The sequence below is a fragment of the Clinocottus analis genome, unplaced genomic scaffold (assembly GCF_023055335.1).
Source record: "Clinocottus analis isolate CAN_PGR_092001 unplaced genomic scaffold, fCliAna1.0.p SCAF_47, whole genome shotgun sequence".
In the NCBI taxonomy this organism is placed as follows: Eukaryota; Metazoa; Chordata; class Actinopteri; order Perciformes; family Cottidae; genus Clinocottus; species Clinocottus analis.
The window spans coordinates 275,001-293,259 of record NW_027176204.1 but is presented as its reverse complement, the minus strand read 5'-3'; the positions used below and the strand labels follow the sequence as shown (position 1 = coordinate 293,259).

The window sequence follows — 18,259 nt, the reverse complement described above, 5'->3', positions numbered from 1 at the left end:
TGCCTTGACTGCGATTGTGAGGAAAGTTGTTTTTGTAATAACGGACATTTACCTTGTAATATGTGTTTTTAAATTATATGAAATTGTTCTCATGACATCTCTTTATTAATGTTTATCATTAAATAAACAAATCACCTTTATTTTGAATATAAACATTGTTTAATCAAATGTACATCCAGTGAGCACAAAATAACAACACTTGTAAAAAATAATAATAAAAACAGGCATAAACATAAACGACACAACTGATCACGCCGTACACGCAGACCGACATGTTTGCATCATATAAACATGTTTAAATCAGATATGCATGTTTTAATCAGGTATGCAGTCGTCGTATGATACATACGCACTTCTGAATTAGCAGACTTTTCCACAGAGACGTGTTTTCTGTCAGACCTCAGGGGGTCAAACACAAGTTCTTCTTTTGTTTAATATCAAGTCCAGAAGAAGATCCAGCTTGTGAACCTTAATGGTAAACGTGAGGTCTGAGTCCGTCAGGTCTGAATGACGAAGAGGAAGGATTCGTCCCCCGGCCCTCCGTCCACCTTCACCATCGTCACTAAGTTGGCGGCGTCTATTTGGATGAACCAGCCGCCGTGCAGCGCCGACTCAAAGGTCCGCTGCTCGGTTCCCCCGGACTTCATGTAGAAGACGAAGGAGAGGCCGCCCTCGTCGTTCTTGGAGATTTTCTTCAGCCTCTGCTTCTCGCAGGTCTGCAGGAAGAAGAGCGATGTGGACATCAGACGGCTCGCTACCAGACAGCTGCTCAGCAAGTAATGAATGCAGATTAGCAAAGTCCTGCATTGAAAACCTCACTTCAATAAGAGTATGCATCATCAGCAAGATGGAGGGTCAGCATCATACCTGCACACGTGAACATGCTAACATTACCCAATCCTCAGATTCTATGTAGGTCCTAATTCTTCACCAAACACACTTATCTAACATAATTAGTAATACAACATGGATCCAGCATGACAGACAGACACATGGAGTACATTTCATGGGATGAGGACGTTTTCTTTCCCCTTAAAGAACGCAGACACAGAGAAATACTTGACTTCCATATTTGTCTTGTGTCCTCTTTTCAACAGGTGCTCATGAGAGAAACTGCATCCAGCTGATCTTTCACCAGCTGAAGGGACAGCGGCCTTCACGAGTCAACCTGCGTTAGCTCTTTCCTCTGGACGTCCACACTGAAGAGTCTCTCTGTTTCAATAACGCTGCTTAAAATAAAAGGACGAGGGTTATGTCTATAAAATGCTATGCTATAAAACTGCTGATGCTATCAAACTGCTGCTGCTATCAAACTGCTGCTGCTATCAAACTGCTGCTGTCAAACTGCTGCTGCTACCAAACTGCTGCTGCTATCAAACTGCTGCTGTCAAACTGCTGCTGCTATCAAACTGCTGCTGTCAAACTGCTGCTGCTGTCAAACTGCTGCTGTCAAACTGCTGCTGCTATAAAACTGCTGATGCTATCAAACTGCTGCTGTCAAACTGCTGCTGCTATCAAACTGCTGCTGCTATCAAACTGCTGCTGCTACCAAACTGCTGCTGCTGCTGCTATCAAACTGCTGCTGTCAAACTGCTGCTGCTATCAAACTGCTGCTGCTATCAAACTGCTGCTGCTACCAAACTGCTGCCGTCCCCCTACAGCAGTTTGACCGCAGCAGCAGCAGTTTGATGGCAGCAGCAGCAGTTTGATAGCAGCAGCAGCAGTTTGATGGCAGCAGCAGCAGTTTGATAGCAGCAGCAGCAGTTTGATGGCAGCAGCAGCAGTTTGATGGCAGCAGCAGTTTGATGGCAGCAGCAGTTTGATGGCAGCAGCAGCAGTTTGATGGCAGCAGCAGCAGTTTGATGGCAGCAGCAGCAGTTTGATGGCAGCAGCAGTTTGATGGCAGCAGCAGTTTGACAGCCGCCGTCCTTCAGAGCTCGTTAACAGACCAGATTGAGTCTTTGAAAGTTGTCTGCATCTGTTGCAGCTGTGCGGCTCATGAGAACAACCGCTGGTCTGTGGACACCTTGAGTCCAGACCAGCGCACCTCAACCTGCAGGTGAGTTTCCATGAAAGTGACTCAGTGATCCATGAGGATCATCGTGGTGACCTGGTGGTCTCCTGACTGCAGCGCCTTCAGATCTACTGAAGCAGCTCAACCTCTACCAGATGGGTCGGGGCTCGTTTCCACATCACATTCAAGGTCCTCAGAGGATGAATCTGGATGATTTTGGTGATTCCCTATCAGGTAAAAACATCTCAAGATAATGATCCTGGGACGTGAATGACAATCCAACCAATGTTTATACAGACATTTCATTCAAAGCACACATGGTAACCTCACCATGAGGGACAAAGGTCATGGCAGTCCATGAAACAGGAAACAGGAAACAGGAAGTGTCTCCCTGTTGGTCTCTGGAGCAAAAGCCAGGTCGAGTGAATCAGCGTGTGTGCATGAGCGCTCACAGCAACAGTTCTTACCTCCACCTGGAGGAACACCCTGTCCTCTTCCTTGCAGCACCGGAGGAAGCAGCTGGACTTGCTGAAGTTCAGGACCACCGGCTGTCCCCTGAAGGAGGAGAAGCTGGTGGACTTGTAGTAGTAGATGGTCATCTCCTCTGCACATGGAACAAAGACGTCTGTTGAAAACACTGAAACCCACCTTGCTGCTGGAGGCGTGAATGCTCTGCTCTGGACAACACACCTGGGTTAGGTGAAGCGTACAAAGTCTTCTGGGAGCAGAGACTTCTGAGGTAGTAATGAGACGAGTAATGAGAGATGGACGAGTTCAACGACTTCAGCTGACTGAAACTTCCCCCGCCTCTGGGAACTGAACACAGGGGAGCAGACAAAGGGCCCTTCATAGCTCATAGCTCATAACTCATAGCTCATAGCATATAGCTCATAGCTCATAACTCATAGCTCATAGCATATAGCTCATAGCTCATAGCTCATAATATATAGTTCATAGCTCATAGCTCATAGCATATAGCGCATAGCTCATAGCATATAGCTCATAGCTCATAACTCATAGCTCATAGCATATAGCTCATAGCTCATAGCTCATAATATATAGTTCATAGCTCATAGCTCATAGCATATAGCATATAGCTCATAGCTCATAGCATATAGCTCATAGCTCATAGCTCATAGCATATAGCTCATAGCTCATAGCTCATAGCTCATAATATATAGTTCATAGCTCATAGCTCATAGGCCATAGCTCATAACTCATAGCTCATAATATATAGTTCATAGTTCATAGCTCATAGCTCATAGCATATAGCTCATAGCTCATAGCTCATAGCTCATAGCATATAGCTCATAGCTCATAGGCCATAGCTCATAACTCATAGCTCATAATATATAGTTCATAGCTCATAGCTCATAGTTCATAGCTCTTAGTGTATAGTTCATAGCTCATTGTATGTAGTTCATAGTTCATACTTCATCGCACATAGCTCATAGTATATAGTTCATAGTATATAGTTCATAGTATATAGTTCATACTTCATAGTTCATACTTCATACTTCATAGTTCATACTTCATACTTCACACTTCATAGTTCATACTTCATACTTCATAGTTCATACTTCATACTTCACACTTCATAGTTCATACTTCATAGTTCATACTTCATAGTTCATAGTTCATACTTCATAGTTCATACTTCATACTTCATACTTCATACTTCATAGTTCATAGTTCATACTTCATAGTTCATACTTCATAGTTCATACTTCATACTTCATAGTTCATAGTTCATACTTCATAGTTCATACTTCATACTTCATACTTCATACTTCATACTTCATAGTTCATAGTTCATAGTTCATACTTCATAGTTCATACTTCATAGTTCATAGTTCATACTTCATACTTCATAGTATATCAAACTTCTGACAGTTTTCTTGACCTCTCTGAGACATGTAGACCAAGAGGTCAACTTTTCATTAGATTACAAAAACCATGAAGAAGAAGTTAATCCTCCTTTGGAGATCCTTAGTTGTCTCTGGACAATGTTGTGTATTAAAAGACGAGATCCTGATACGAGTGCGTCTATCTGTATGGATATGAATATATATAATCACTTACCCAGCACCACCTCGCTGGAGTCGGACACCAGGACGACGTCGTTGAAGACGCATCCCGTCCCGTTGCATCCCTGACACGGACTCGTGCGGTCGCAGCCTCTCCCGCTCACCACGGAGATGCTGGTCTTCTTCATGGATATGACGAGCAGGTCCTCCCTCTCCTCTTCCTCTCCTCTTCCTCCTTGGCAAGGATCCTCCTCGGAGTCCGTCTCCCTCTCCTCCGGCGTCGCTTCACCCTGCAGCTCTTCCTGCCTCCTCATCTCCATCCTGAAGCTCAGCACTGTGGACTCCTTAAAGAAGGGAAGCAACGCGTCTTCAGCTGGGAAGACCTGCTCACCGGGCTGCTCCACCCGGATGGCCTTATGCACCGTCTGGAGGGGGGGGGGGGGGGGGAGAAGGAGGAGAGGAGGAGGAGAGAAGGAGAGAAGGAGGAGAAGGAGGAGAGGAGGAGAGAGGAGGAGAGAGGAGGAGAGAAGGAGGAGAGGAGGAGAGGAGGAGAGAGGAGGAGAGAGGAGGAGAGAGGAGGAGAGGAGGAGAGAAGGAGGAGAGAAGGATAGAGGAGAGAGAGAAGGAGGAGAGAGGAGAGAGGAGGAGAGAAGGAGAGAGAAGAGAGAAGGAGAGAAGGAGGAGAGAGAAAGAGAGAGAAGAGAGAGGAGGAGAGAAGGAGAGAGAAGAGAGAAGGAGAGAGAAAGAGAGAGAAGGAGGAGAGGAGGAGAGAGAAGGAGAGAGGAGAGAGAAGGAGAGAAGGAGGAGAGAGAAAGAGAGAGAAGAGAGAGGAGGAGAGAAGGAGAGAGAAGAGAGAAGGAGAGAGAAAGAGAGAGAAGGAGGAGAGGAGGAGAGAGAAGGAGAGAGGAGAGAGAAGGAGAGAAGGAGGAGAGAGGAGAGAGGTGGAGAGAGAAGGAGAAAGAAGGAGAGAAGAGAGAAGGAGAGAGAGGTGGAGAGAGGAGGAGAGCGGAGAGAGAAGGAGAGAGGAGGAGGAGATAGGAAAGAAGAAGATAGGTGGAGAGAGAAGGAGAGAGGAGAGAGAAGGAGAGAAGGAGGAGAGAGGAGAGAGGTGGAGAGAAGAGGAGAGAAGGAGAGAGGTGGAGAGAGGAGATAGGAGAGAAGGAGATAGGAGGAGAGAGAAGGAGAGAGAAAAGGAGAGAGAAGGAGAGAGAAAGAGATAGAAGGAGAGAGGCGAGAGGAGAGAGGAGGAGAGAAGAGGAGAGAAGGAGAGAGGTGGAGAGAGGAGATAGGAGAGAAGGAGATAGGAGGAGAGAGAAGGAGAGAGAAAGAGATGGAAGAAGAGAGGAGAGAGGACAAAGAAGAAGAGAGGAGAGAGAAGGAGACGTGTGATCAGACAAATATTTCTGTTTACAACTTTGTGTCTGTTATTGGTGACAACTTCCCCTTAAACCACCAAAAACACTGTGACTGTCAAAGTGACAATGTGCGTGTGCGTGTGTGTGTGCGTGTGCGTGTGCGTGTGTGCGTGTGTGTGTGTGTGTGTGTGTGTGTGTGTGTGTGTGTGTGTGTATCAAGTACAGTTGCTCACATCAGGTTCACGTTCCATGTCTTGGAATCTCACCACAACAGGATGAAAACACATTAAATCATGTCGCGTGTGACTTATGACGACCACGTGCACATTCCCAATAACAACATGTATGTAGTGTAACTGCAGCGTAACATGGAGCCTGCAGGGTGGGTTATTGAATGCATGGTATAGTGTGTGTTGAGCCTCACCAGCATGGGGCTGTCTGCTGCTAGCCTCTGAGCTAGCTCCTCGGGCGAGAGCTCCTGCAGGTCCACGCCGTTTATCTGCATCAGCTTGTCTCCTCTCCAGGGAAACAGCAAACACACAAGGCCAAAACTTATTGTTTTATTTCCCTCTATTCAGGAGATGGAACAGAGCGCCCCCTGTGGTCCGTGTCTCAGTGACTCCTTCCTGCTCTTTTGGTTTGTTCGTCGTCACAACTCGGCCATCCTGGTCTTACCTGACGAAGGCTTTATCGGACGCCTTCTTGTACTTGACATTTTCCACTTGGTACTGGTGCTTTCCCTCCTGGAGGCGGTGGAGGATCAGCACGCCGCCCTTCACCACACAGCTCTGTACGGACAGAAGGACACATTCACATCAACGCAGCAACACAAGCATCAGGCAACACAAGGTCTCTGAGCGCCAGGCCGTCACCCACCTGCAGGTCCATGCCGCCGCCGCCGCCGCTCTCGATGCAGAGGACTGAAGGACGGCAGCTTATAAACTCTGTCGCTGCTTCTGCTTTGCATGAGTGGAGGGGGAAGTGAACCTGGATGATGTGGAACTGATCACAAGAGGAAGTGAACAAAGATTAGTAAATAGAAATGGAATCAGAGACTCGATGTATGATTCATAGTTTGAACTGCAGGAGCGTTGATGTTTGTGCAGCTGCTCCTGCAGCCGGCTCTCCAGTGAACGCTGCTCTTCCATGTGAAGCACTTCTTTTATTCTGCTCCTGGATGCTCACTGCTGCTTCTCAGCAACGCCAATAAAGCTTTTACAGGAAACAGAAATAAGAGGAAATGATGGTGATCTCAGATTAGACATGGGAAGTAGTGGAGGCCGTGACTTCCTCTGAGACGCTCGGTGCTCTGACAGGAAGCCATCACTCATGATCCTCCTTGCAAACTGTTTGTGGCCGTTTGGCTGGACATGATGTCATTTTACCAAAAGGTGAATATCGTAGTGAACAATACATAATTAAATAACCTTCATGTTTGACCTTGTTTTACTTTGATTTGACTAATTGTATCATCTGCTCTCAACGAGTGCACCTGTTCTGTTTCATCACCACTCATAATCCCACACGACATTCAAACCCTCGCTCCAGCTAAAGTATTATTCATATGAAATACTCCCTGTCTGTGTATATGCCATATCTCTTTTGCATTAATGTGTATGTTGCATTTTACTGCTGATTATCTGTTGGATAGTTTAATCTAAAGTCTAATATAATCTATAATCTAATCTTTAGTCTATAATCTGTCTACACGTCCTGTGAACCAAGAAGACAACTCTTCTGTTTTGACGCTGACGATGTTTCCACTGATCCAAAGTTTATTGATTGAAGTATTAGGATTATAATCTGAACACATGAAGAAACACTTCAATCCGTTTGTCACAAACATTCAGAACCGAAACTTTTGGAAACGTTTCAGTGGTTTAAAAAACGATCTGAGAAATGTAACTGACACACACACACACACACACGCACACACACACACACACACACACACACACACACACACACCCTGAAGCTATTTCCAGAGCAGCTATATCTGTCGGCTCTGCGCTGGGTTGAGTTTCAGGGGCAGCGCCGCTCAGCAGAACCTGGAGGTCGGACTCAGGACGGCGCCGAACTTTTACACCAGAAGTGGACGATCAAAATCCATCAGGTATCGTGACGCGCTGAGCGTGGACTGTTCACTATGTGCTGCACTACCTGCTGCCCTCCATGCTACACTCCGTGCTGCACGGCCAGAGGAGCGTTCATGAGCGCAGCAGCTGCAGAGGGTCTGACCTCTCGCTCCACTTGTTGACTCAGTTGCACGATGAAGTTTGAAGCTCCGTCGCCGTCACGCAGCTTTGTTACGAGTCTGTTACCTGCAGGGAGAATGAGGAGAGTTGATGTCATGAACGCTACTGAGCGTCCTCTGAGCCGCCTCAGAGTGACGCGCATGAGGGCCGTAAAGTAGCACAGAGCCTCTGATCTGTCACCCAGCAGCGCTGCCTGTTCCAGATGGAGATCCTGGACGTGCTGATCATCGGCGCTGGTCCTCACGCCTTGACGCTCGCGAGCCTGCTGTCCAGCCCTGATCCTGGTCCTGATCCTGGTCCTGGTCCTGATCCTGATCCTGGTCCTGGTTCTGATCCTGATCCTGGTCCTGGTGCTGACCCTGATCCTGACCTCCTGCCCCCCTGCTGCTCCTCTGGAGCTCAGAGGAACCAGGAAACATCCAACAAGCGACGCTGCGCCTGCAGGGAGGGCAGGGCGGGTACCACGAGTTGGGTTTCACTCTCATATTAGTTTATAGTTTAATTATTGCACGAACGGCTGAAAGTAATATCAATATTTTGATGGCCGGTTTCTGCTCTCTTCCATCTTACGCAATACACGACTCTTTACTTTGAGGTTTTGAATAGTTGGTCACATTAATAGATGATGGAAATAAGACATAAGTAAGAATCCCTTCAGTACATTTTAATGTTATCATGTAATAAGTCATCACTTCTTATTCAGTTCTCACGATGCAGACTTGAGATTCTAACTTATTCATAATGTTTGTGACTCGTCCAACTTTCTCCTTCTTGGGAGGAACCCTGCTCTTGAGTAAATGTGCAGATGTTGTATCTGCTCCTCTTTGTCTTCCTCTGGACTCGAGGCCTTCAGATCACATCCTGTTGGTTTTTCTGGCAGGAATGAGTTTCACTGGTTGAGTCAGCGTGACACATAGTTCACACGTGAACGAGTGATTCTGTGTTCTCACTTCTTCATTCGGACTCAACCGTGACGCACCACAAACACACAAAGTGTCTTTGTCCTGATTGGTCGCAGGCCCGGCGCCGGAGGAGCGACCAGCGAAGCCCGCGGCGTCAGAGCGGCTGCACTTCCCCCCGGTGAGCCTCGGCGTGGTGGACGCTTACGGAGCGTGGGCGGCTCTGTGGGAGCGCCAGCTCACGGCCCTGAACATCCCTCACCTGCGCTCACACACCCTGGTGCACACTGACGCCCTGCAGCAGGTAGACACAAGCCACGCCCCTCAAGTCAGGGCAGGAAGGAGCTTCTACAGGATGTGTGTGTGTGTGTGTGTGTGTGTGTGCGTGTGTGTGTGTGTGTGTGTGTTTCCTTTGCCAGAACGCCCTGCAGCAGTTTGTTTTGCGGTCCGGTCGCTCCGCAGAGCTCCACAGTCTCCCAGACCAGCTCTACATTCTGGATGAAAACGCGTTCTTCAACGACACGAGGCTCGGCAGGAAGGAGAGGAAGCGCCTCCACGTCTCCTCGCTCAAGAAGAGTTTGTCCTTCAGTCTGCCAGGAACCAAGCTGAGCGTGGACTTCTTTAAAGATCAGGTAAGACACAGTGTGTGTGTGTGTGTGTGTGTGTGTGTGTGTGTGTGTGTGTGTGTGTGTGTGTGTGTGTGTGTGTGTGTGTGTGTTCTGTAAAGAAACAACAGAATCATTGAATCCCTAGCTTGCATGAGACATCACTCGTGGCGTCACGTTTCCTTTAGATGAGCTTTTCATGACGGATCCAGCGGCTCTCAACATGTCGACCGCTCGCTGGCAGCAGCGTGGAGCCGTGAGTTCAGACCTCATGCAGTCCACATCACGGCAGAATGGGAGGAAGAAGTGTGTCTGGAGTTCCCGTCACACACACACACACACACACACACACACACACACACACACACACACACACACACACACACACACACACACACAGTCCACATGTGAGGACGTCAGACACCGAGCTGCTCGCCGCTCCTCCAGAAGAGGAGACGCTGCCGTTGAGCAACGCACCGACCACGAGGCCACTTCATCCAGCGCGGACTCCACCGCCGAGCAACACACAGCACACTGCACACTGCACACTGCACACTGCACACAACACACTGCACACTGCACACTGCACACAACACACAGCACACAGCACACAGCACACTGCACACTGCACACTGCACACTGCACACAACACACAACACACAACACACTGCACACAACACACAGCACACAGCACACAGCACACAGCACACAGCACACTGCACACAACACACAACACACAGCACACTGCACACTGCACACAACACACTGCACACAACACACTGCACACTGCACACTGCACACGGAGCCTCTGGGTAACCCTCCTGCAGAAAGAGACGTGCGGTGTGATTGGACAGAAAGGCTGAGCTGAGGCCTGAAGGAGCAGAGGAGCAGGTGAAGGCAGCTCGGACAAGAGAGAATAAGATGATAGAGAAACAATATGATAACACATGTTGTGTATTTGTGACAACAATGACGTCATAGTACAACAGCAACAGCTGATGGTGTGTGATGTGATTCATGAGTCTGAGCTGGTGACTGTGAACACGCAGGTGGAGAGATACAACCTGGACAAAGTGCTGCTGAAAGGAACAGTGGAGCACATCCACCCAGTGGTGGAGCACATCCACCCAGAGGTGGAGCACATCCACCCAGTGGTGGAGCACATCCACCCAGTGGTGGAGCACATCCACCCAGAGGTGGAGCACATCCACCCAGTGGTGGAGCACAGCAGTCCAGAGGTGGAGCACAGCAGTCCAGAGGTGGAGCACAGCAGTCCAGTGGTGGAGCACATCCACCCAGAGGTGGAGCACAGCAGTCCAGAGGTGGAGCTCAGGGACGGCTGTGGAGCCGTGGGAGCGACCGACAGGAAGAGGGTGAGATATTTTCAAGTCCACCTTCGAGAGGGCGTGGTCCTCAAAGCCCGCCAGGTCGTGATGGCGACCGGCCCGACCCGAGCCCAGATGGCAAACGTCCCTTCGTGGGTGGAAGGCATCGCGGAGAGCTTCCCAGAGGAGCGCCTGCAGCACACCGTGCACCTCATGCACCAGCTGCAGAGAGAGTCGCTTCCCGCTCCAGGTCAGTCGGCTTCCTCTGACACCACCACACAGAAAAGCTCTGCAGGTTTATCACCTGCCACACTTTGCTTTCTGGGCCTCGACGCAGCGCTTCCTTTACAAGTGCTGTGTGTGTGTGTAGACGTGTGTGTAGTGTGTGAGGCAGGGCAGAGAGTCATGGTCGTTGGTGGAGGTCTGACCAGCGCTCATGTGGTCTCGCTTGCCCTGCAGCAAGGTGCCAGCCAGGTGACCTGGGTCATGAGGAAGCACCTCCAGGTCTAGTGACAGTGTGAAGCTGCATGCAGACCAACCATACCTGGAGATACACCTGTCGGCCTCCGGCGCGCGCCTCAGTCCTCCTTGTTTCTCCCGCAGCTGAAGCAGTTTGACGTGGGCGACGTGGAGAGCCTGGTGGGCCGGTACTCGCACGTGGAGCACGGCGTCAAGATGGACGGCCGCGCCTACCTGAGGCAGTTCTACAATGAGCGGAGCCTCCGCAAGCGGCTGGCCATGATCCACCTGGCGAGGAAAGGAGGGGCCGTGACCCCGGAGGCCTACGTGCACCTGCAGCCGTTCATCCAGAGCGGACGGGTGGACGTGAGGACGTACTGCCAGGTAGCGGGACGCGGGCGACCCGGCCGGGGGTAAGTTGACAGTGAGGGGAGTGGAAGGTTTTTACCTGAATCTGGTGCGACTGTCCAGGTGAGTGAAGCCAGCTGGTGCTACAGGAGCCAGGCCTGGAGCCTCTCCCTCAGCACGGGGGACCACTGGACTGGAGACAGGATCTGGCTCGCCACCGGCTGCAAACTGGATGTGGAACAGGACCCCCTGCTCTCTGAGGTCATGAAGGAGTTCCCCATCCAGGTGGGTGGCACAGAACAGGTTCCTGTAGAGACGCTGTTCATGCACCAAGACGTGAGGATCACCTGAGGGATGCAGAGATGAGAGCAACGTGTTCATCCTGAACAAGGCGGCACTAACAGAAGCGCTGGCTCCTCCTCCCTGCAGGTGATGGACGGCTGGCCGTGCACCTCAGAGAGCTTACGGTGGGCAGAGGGCTGCCCGCTGTACCTCATGGGGCAGTACACGGCTCTTCAGGTGTCCTGCTCGGTGCAAAGTCTGCAAAGATAAGTACAACAACAATTTATACACCTGTTTCACAGACTCCCTGTCGCTTATACCCCCCCCCCCCCCCCCCCCCCCCACACACACACACAGGTTGGGCCTCATGCGGTCAACCTGGCCGGTGGACAGGCTGCCGGCATGCGCATCGCCAACGACATCCTGCGCCGCCGTCTGCAACAGGACAGCGAGGAGGCTTCTGACCGGAGAGGACAGAAATGTAAAACAGAAGAATACATTCAACAGATGAAAGGTTTATTATGGCTTTAGCGCCACCAGTCACCTGCTGGTGCCTGACTTGTGACGCTCACGTGGCCGTGATTAAACACACTGGACTGAAATAAATGCTGTGAAAATGACTCTTTTTTGGGGGGGGGATTATAACAACTATTAAATATAAATGTAACACAGATTTGTGTTCATCTTAAAGAGCCCAATCTGTCTTATGAAACATGAATTACAGGTATATCCACAACACTTCCATGACACTTTGTTTTGTTTCACAACATGGCTGGTGGCCACGCCCCCTGACTTGTCATCGAAGATAGTTAAAGAAGAAAAGCTCCACGTCATCATGTCCTAGAAACACTGCTGTGCCGCACGGACACACACCTCTCTGGCGCTTCATGCTGTAACCCGTCACACTGCGCATGCGTCAAACCCAACGGGGAGTATTGAGCCCTACCTGAGCAGGTAAACGGGGCTGCAGCCACAACAACAACAACAACAACAACAACAACAACAACAACCCGGCGGCCATTCCTCGGTCGACATAAACACTGCAGGACGTAGCAGCGTGGTCACGTGACGTACACTTTGAGGCAGGTGGGTTTGTTCCGGATGTTACAAACGGAAGTGATTCGTGGCAGGTGTGAGGTGATTGACGTCTGGTAAACGGCCTTTAAGACCACCTGAAGCCCGCGGACCTCACGGGACACCACGCATCACGCAACGTGAGAGCTGCGTGATGCGTTCACGTGCCCGTCAGAATAATCGGGAAACGAAAGAGCGATTTGTAGAATTGACGTAAAGACACAACACGTAGTGTCCCGCTGTTACCACGTGACAACCAACACACGGGAACACAAGAAGAACAGGTTAGTGTTCATAATTGTTGTCATTAGTGCACAGGAACAAGACGCAGACCTGCAGGTTGTTGCTCAGCTTCCTGCTGCTGGGAACCCGCAACCTGCTGGCTGCCTGCTGGCCAATGGGCTCACGGGGAACAGGTGTGCGTGTGGCACTCTAACAATACAACGTGCACGCAGGGCGGGAGCATCCGGGACAGACGTGATGTAGACACTACAGCTGCTCTGAGACCAGCTGACACCAGCTGACAGCTGACAGCCTCCAACTTGACAGGAAGAGTATTTGTTAAACCGGGAAACCCCTGTGATCACATGACCTTCGTCATGTTCATGTGTCACTGCTTCATTTGGGAAATGTTGCTCAGTCCAAGAACCACTTTCAGAAAGAATCACAGAACTGAAGGCTGAGCTGCATTTCAGATCTCATTTAGCTTTGAGAACACGAGCATAGCATTTCACCCAGTGCATGCTGGGAAACTGCTTCATCACTCAGTGCGGAGGAGGAGGACATGTTCTGTGACGTATGCTTATTAAAAGACTCAAGAAATGACCAAATAAGTGTATTTAACATGTTGATTATTTTAAAGACATTTCATTGTCAGTTTGGCTTTTTAATCTCAAAACGAGTTTTTACAAGAAAATCAGGTTTGTTTCCTCAAAACAAACCTGATTATTTATATATATATATATATATTTATTTATTTATTTATGTAGATGTATATATTTATGTATGTATATATTTATGAATATGTCGTGCTCCTGCAGCACGATGGAGGTGAGGACGGTGCAGCAGATCCTCCTCAGCGTGGAGCAGTCGGAGGGAGTCGGCGCTCGCGTCCGCAGGAGCGTCGGCAGAAAGGAGGTCAGCGTCTCACCGAGCGCACAGAACCCAACATGGAACCATCATCATGCAAGAGCATGAATACTGCTGTATAATATGTAATATATATATAATACTACATGTTGTACTTCCAGCTGAGGAACCTGGATCCGTTCCTGATGCTGGACGAGTTCAGAGTGAGCAAGCCGGCAGGTTTTCCAGACCATCCGCACAGAGGATTTGAGACAGTAAGAATATTTACATATTATTATATATGTTATCATATATATTTATATAATATTCATGTCATAAGTCACATGTTTGGCGCTGGAGCAGCAACACTTCAGATGGAGAAAGTTGTGGATCTTTTGCTCTCTGAGCTGATGAACAGGTCACACATCCAGTCAGTTAGTCTGTGAAGTGAGAAACTGATCTGATGTCTTTGATATGAAACTGATGCTTTTCTTCAGCTGTGCTTCCTCGTGTCCGTGCAGTGCGATCAGCCACGCGACGGCTTCAGTATTAACACTTCAGTTTCAGAGCATACAGGAATCTACAAGAGATCATTAAGCCCATCGAGGCCATTGTGTGATACTGGGATTAATACCTATAAAAGATTTGACTTGATTTGTCAGCTGCAGCTTCTCATCTCTGAGACTGCTGCTTTTCTTTGACTTGATGAATTTAAATTATATAACATAAACCTATGTGACAAACGCATGTGACATAAACTTATATAATGACATAAACACACTTTTTTGGGGGCTGTTTTATGAAACTTAATAGATCAATCATCTGCAGGTAAATCAATAATGACAGTAATTATAAAAAACTCAACTGTACACTATTTCATCTCAACACACTAATTAGTTCAACAGTAGACTTTCAGTTTTTCTAAACTTATTTTTAAAACTAAACACAAAACACGACTCTTCACAAAGAAGAACGAGCAACCAGAGCAGCTGTGTTCCTCACTGAATGACCTCAAACCAACATGCAGATGCTGAGCAGGCAAGTGACTCCACCATGAAACCCAAACAGAAGCCCCAGCAGGGCTCACTGAGGGGCAAGTACCTGCTGCGGCCACCAGATGGCGCCAGCGGGCCGGCGTCCAGACAGCAGCAGAGACGCTCTGACTCCCTCACTCATTGATTTAGGTTTGTAGTTTTTCAAAGATCCCACAGAAAGCCAGAAGTAACACACACACACACACCTTCTGTTTGGTTTGAGCTCAAGTTTAAAGTTAAAGTTCTGTCAGGAAGCAAAGAAGTCCCGTTTTGAAAGAGGTCTTCTTCACGAACACAAGTCTACAACCTGTTTAAAGATGTAGAGGAAAGCAGCTCCTGCAGCATGAACACAAGTCTACAACCTGTTTAAAGATGTAGAGGAAAGCAGCTCCTGCAGCATGAACACAAGTCTACAACCTGTTTAAAGATGTAGAGGAAAGCAGCTCCTGCAGCATGAACACAAGTCTACAACCTGTTTAAAGGTGTAGAGGAAAGCAGCTCCTGCAGCATGAACACAAGTCTACAACCTGTTTAAAGATGTGTAGAGGAAAGCAGCTCCTGCAGCATGAACACAAGTCTACAACCTGTTTAAAGATGTAGAGGAAAGCAGCTCCTGCAGCATGAACACAAGTCTACAACCTGTTTAAAGATGTGTAGAGGAAAGCAGCTGCTGCAGCATGAACACAAGTCTACAACCTGTTTAAAGATGTAGAGGAAAGCAGCTCCTGCAGCATGAACACAAGTCTACAACCTGTTTAAAGATGTAGAGGAAAGCAGCTCCTGCAGCATGAACACAAGTCTACAACCTGTTTAAAGATGTAGAGGAAAGCAGCTCCTGCAGCATGAACACAAGTCTACAACCTGTTTAAAGATGTAGAGGAAAGCAGCTCCTGCAGCATGAACACAAGTCTACAACCTGTTTAAAGATGTAGAGGAAAGCAGCTCCTGCAGCATGAACACAAGTCTACAACCTGTTTAAAGGTGTAGAGGAAAGCAGCTCCTGCAGCATGAACACAAGTCTACAACCTGTTTAAAGATGTGTAGAGGAAAGCAGCTCCTGCAGCATGAACACAAGTCTACAACCTGTTTAAAGATGTAGAGGAAAGCAGCTCCTGCAGCATGAACACAAGTCTACAACCTGTTTAAAGATGTAGAGGAAAGCAGCTCCTGCAGCATGAACACAAGTCTACAACCTGTTTAAAGATGTGTAGAGGAAAGCAGCTCCTGCAGCATGAACACAAGTCTACAACCTGTTTAAAGATGTGTAGAGGAAAGCAGCTCCTGCAGCATGAACACAAGTCTACAACCTGTTTAAAGATGTAGAGGAAAGCAGCTCCTGCAGCATGAACACAAGTCTACAACCTGTTTAAAGATGTGTAGAGGAAAGCAGCTCCTGCAGCATGAACACAAGTCTACAACCTGTTTAAAGATGTAGAGGAAAGCAGCTCCTGCAGCATGAACACAAGTCTACAACCTGTTTAAAGATGTAGAGGAAAGCAGCTCCTGCAGCATGAACACAAGTCTACAACCTGTTTAAAGATGTAGAGGAAAGCAGCTCCTGCAGCATGAACACAAGTCTACAACCTGTTTAAAGATGTAGAGGAAAGCAGCTCCTGCAGCATGAACACAAGTCTACAACCTGTTTAAAGATGTAGAGGAAAGCAGCTCCTGCAGCATGAACACAAGTCTACAACCTGTTTAAAGATGTAGAGGAAAGCAGCTCCTGCAGCATGAACACAAGTCTACAACCTGTTTAAAGATGTAGAGGAAAGCAGCTCCTGCAGCACTAACACCGACTCAACCTGACGCTCACACGTTTGCATCATTCTGTTCTCACAGCTTGAACGTTATTGTTATTATCTAGAAAATATATTCAGTGCTAAACAGGTATTATAGGTCATATTTTTGTCAAATATGAGTTATTTTTTGCTGGTTGGACCATTTTGTTGGGCGGTTTCCTTCCTCCAAAGTGGGCGTGACAGAAAAAGTTTGAGACGTTACTGCTCTAATGCATCACTGTACAGAGTACACACACACACACACACACACACACACACACACACACACACACACACACACACACACACACACACACACACACACACACACACACACACAGGTGGAGCGAGGTGGAACATTCCTCTCATGGTCAGAAACACTACTCCTGATGAATAATCATGTTGCTCAATGTTCTTCTGCTCCCAAATTAATTTTTATATTATACGGAGTGCTTTTAGGCAAATTACATTTGAGCGTATGTCTGAAGACGAGAGGGACGGAAGAGGTCCAGTACATGTGGACTACATGTGGACTACGAGTGGACTACGAGTGGACTACGAGTGGACTACGTGTGGACTACGAGTGGACTACGTGTGGACTACGAGTGGACTACGTGTGGACTACGAGTGGACTACGAGTGGACTACGTGTGGACTACGAGTGGACTACGTGTGGACTACGTGTGGACTACGAGTGGACTACGTGTGGACTACGAGTGGACTACGTGTGGACTACGTGTGGACTACGTGTGGACTACGTGTGGACTACGAGTGGACTACATGTGGACTACGTGTGGACTACGTGTGGACTACGTGTGGACTACGTGTGGACTACGAGTGGACTACGTGTGGACTACGTGTGGACTACGAGTGGACTACGTGTGGACTACGAGTGGACTACGAGTGGACTACGTGTGGACTACGTGTGGACTACGTGTGGACTACATGTGGACTACGAGTGGACTACATGTGGACTACATGTGGACTACATGTGGACTACATGTGGACTACGAGTGGACTACGAGTGGACTACATGTGGACTACATGTGGACTACATGTGGACTACGTGTGGACTACGTGTGGACTACGAGTGGACTACGAGTGGACTACGTGTGGACTACGAGTGGACTACGTGTGGACTACGTGTGGACTACGTGTGGACTACGAGTGGACTACATGTGGACTACGAGTGGACTACGAGTGGACTACATGTGGACTACATGTGGACTACATGTGGACTACGAGTGCCTGCATGTGTGTTTTATTCCCTGCTTGCCCCTCTGGGTGCGTTGATCAGGATGTGTCTTCAGGTCAAACTTTAATAAGATCTTGTCCTCAGACTGGAGTCCCTCCAAGTGTATTTGAGTTGGCAGATGCAACTTAAACAGGCTACACTCCCAGCATGCCTTTCAGCAGGTGTGTTTGCTCGCACTCGCATGACTCTTGAAGTCCCGCAGCTGTGCAGACGGATCACAGGCGGCTCTCTGCAGGCCCGGACCCTCCTCCCTCACACAGATGTTCACCTCCGACCCGCTGACCCGCGACTCAGCGCTTCTCTTCCTGTCCACGCGGGCCAGGACACAGCGCTCACGTTGTGAGCGACCACGCCGCTCCTTTGTTGTCCATTAAACCTGGAACCTGAAGCTCCACTGAAGGCTCTGCATGTCCAAGAGACCAAGAGGTCCAAGAGACCAAGAGGTCCAAGAGACAAAGAGGTCCAAGAGACAAAGAGGTCCA

General features: G+C 48.6%; 3 protein-coding genes across 7 annotated transcripts in view; 2 read left to right on the top strand and 1 right to left on the bottom strand.

Annotated features, from left to right (window-relative positions):
- Nucleotides 1-326: 326 nt before the first annotated feature.
- LOC137801962 (uncharacterized) lies at nucleotides 327-6,299 on the bottom strand. The gene is made up of 7 exons (XM_068599436.1): nucleotides 6,273-6,299; nucleotides 6,072-6,184; nucleotides 5,821-5,914; nucleotides 4,097-4,466; nucleotides 2,705-2,830; nucleotides 2,482-2,618; nucleotides 327-716 (listed from the first exon to the last, which is right to left on the bottom strand). Exons 1-7 carry the CDS (start codon nucleotides 6,282-6,284, stop codon nucleotides 498-500), a joined length of 1,071 nt encoding a protein of 356 aa, XP_068455537.1. The 5' UTR covers nucleotides 6,285-6,299; the 3' UTR covers nucleotides 327-497.
- A 1,134-nt stretch (nucleotides 6,300-7,433) lies between these two features.
- On the top strand, nucleotides 7,434-12,160 carry zgc:113276 (uncharacterized protein LOC553748 homolog). Of its 2 annotated transcripts, XM_068599438.1 has the most exons (11): nucleotides 7,434-7,509; nucleotides 7,839-8,118; nucleotides 8,670-8,854; nucleotides 8,970-9,182; nucleotides 10,205-10,393; nucleotides 10,478-10,730; nucleotides 10,851-10,984; nucleotides 11,084-11,323; nucleotides 11,411-11,572; nucleotides 11,717-11,806; nucleotides 11,927-12,160. In XM_068599438.1, the coding sequence occupies exons 2-11, from the start codon at nucleotides 7,854-7,856 to the stop codon at nucleotides 12,098-12,100; spliced, it is 1,905 nt and encodes a 634-aa protein (XP_068455539.1). In that variant the 5' UTR covers nucleotides 7,434-7,509; nucleotides 7,839-7,853; the 3' UTR covers nucleotides 12,101-12,160. The 2 variants fall into 2 exon arrangements, with proteins under 2 accessions (XP_068455539.1, XP_068455538.1); XM_068599437.1 differs by having other exon boundaries at nucleotides 10,205-10,730.
- Nucleotides 12,161-12,443: 283 nt separating this feature from the next.
- pir (pirin) overlaps nucleotides 12,444-18,259 on the top strand; it is a 13,827-nt gene continuing 8,011 nt past the window's right edge. For 3 of the 4 annotated variants that reach the window (XM_068599450.1, XM_068599447.1, XM_068599449.1), the window contains exons 1-3: nucleotides 12,444-12,655; nucleotides 13,684-13,780; nucleotides 13,894-13,986. In XM_068599450.1, the coding sequence (XP_068455551.1) occupies nucleotides 13,688-13,780; nucleotides 13,894-13,986 (186 nt within the window). In that variant the 5' untranslated portion in view covers nucleotides 12,444-12,655; nucleotides 13,684-13,687. Of the gene's footprint in view, nucleotides 12,656-12,810; nucleotides 12,928-13,683; nucleotides 13,781-13,893; nucleotides 13,987-18,259 lie in introns of those variants that run through there. The other variant, XM_068599448.1, reaches the window with a different exon arrangement.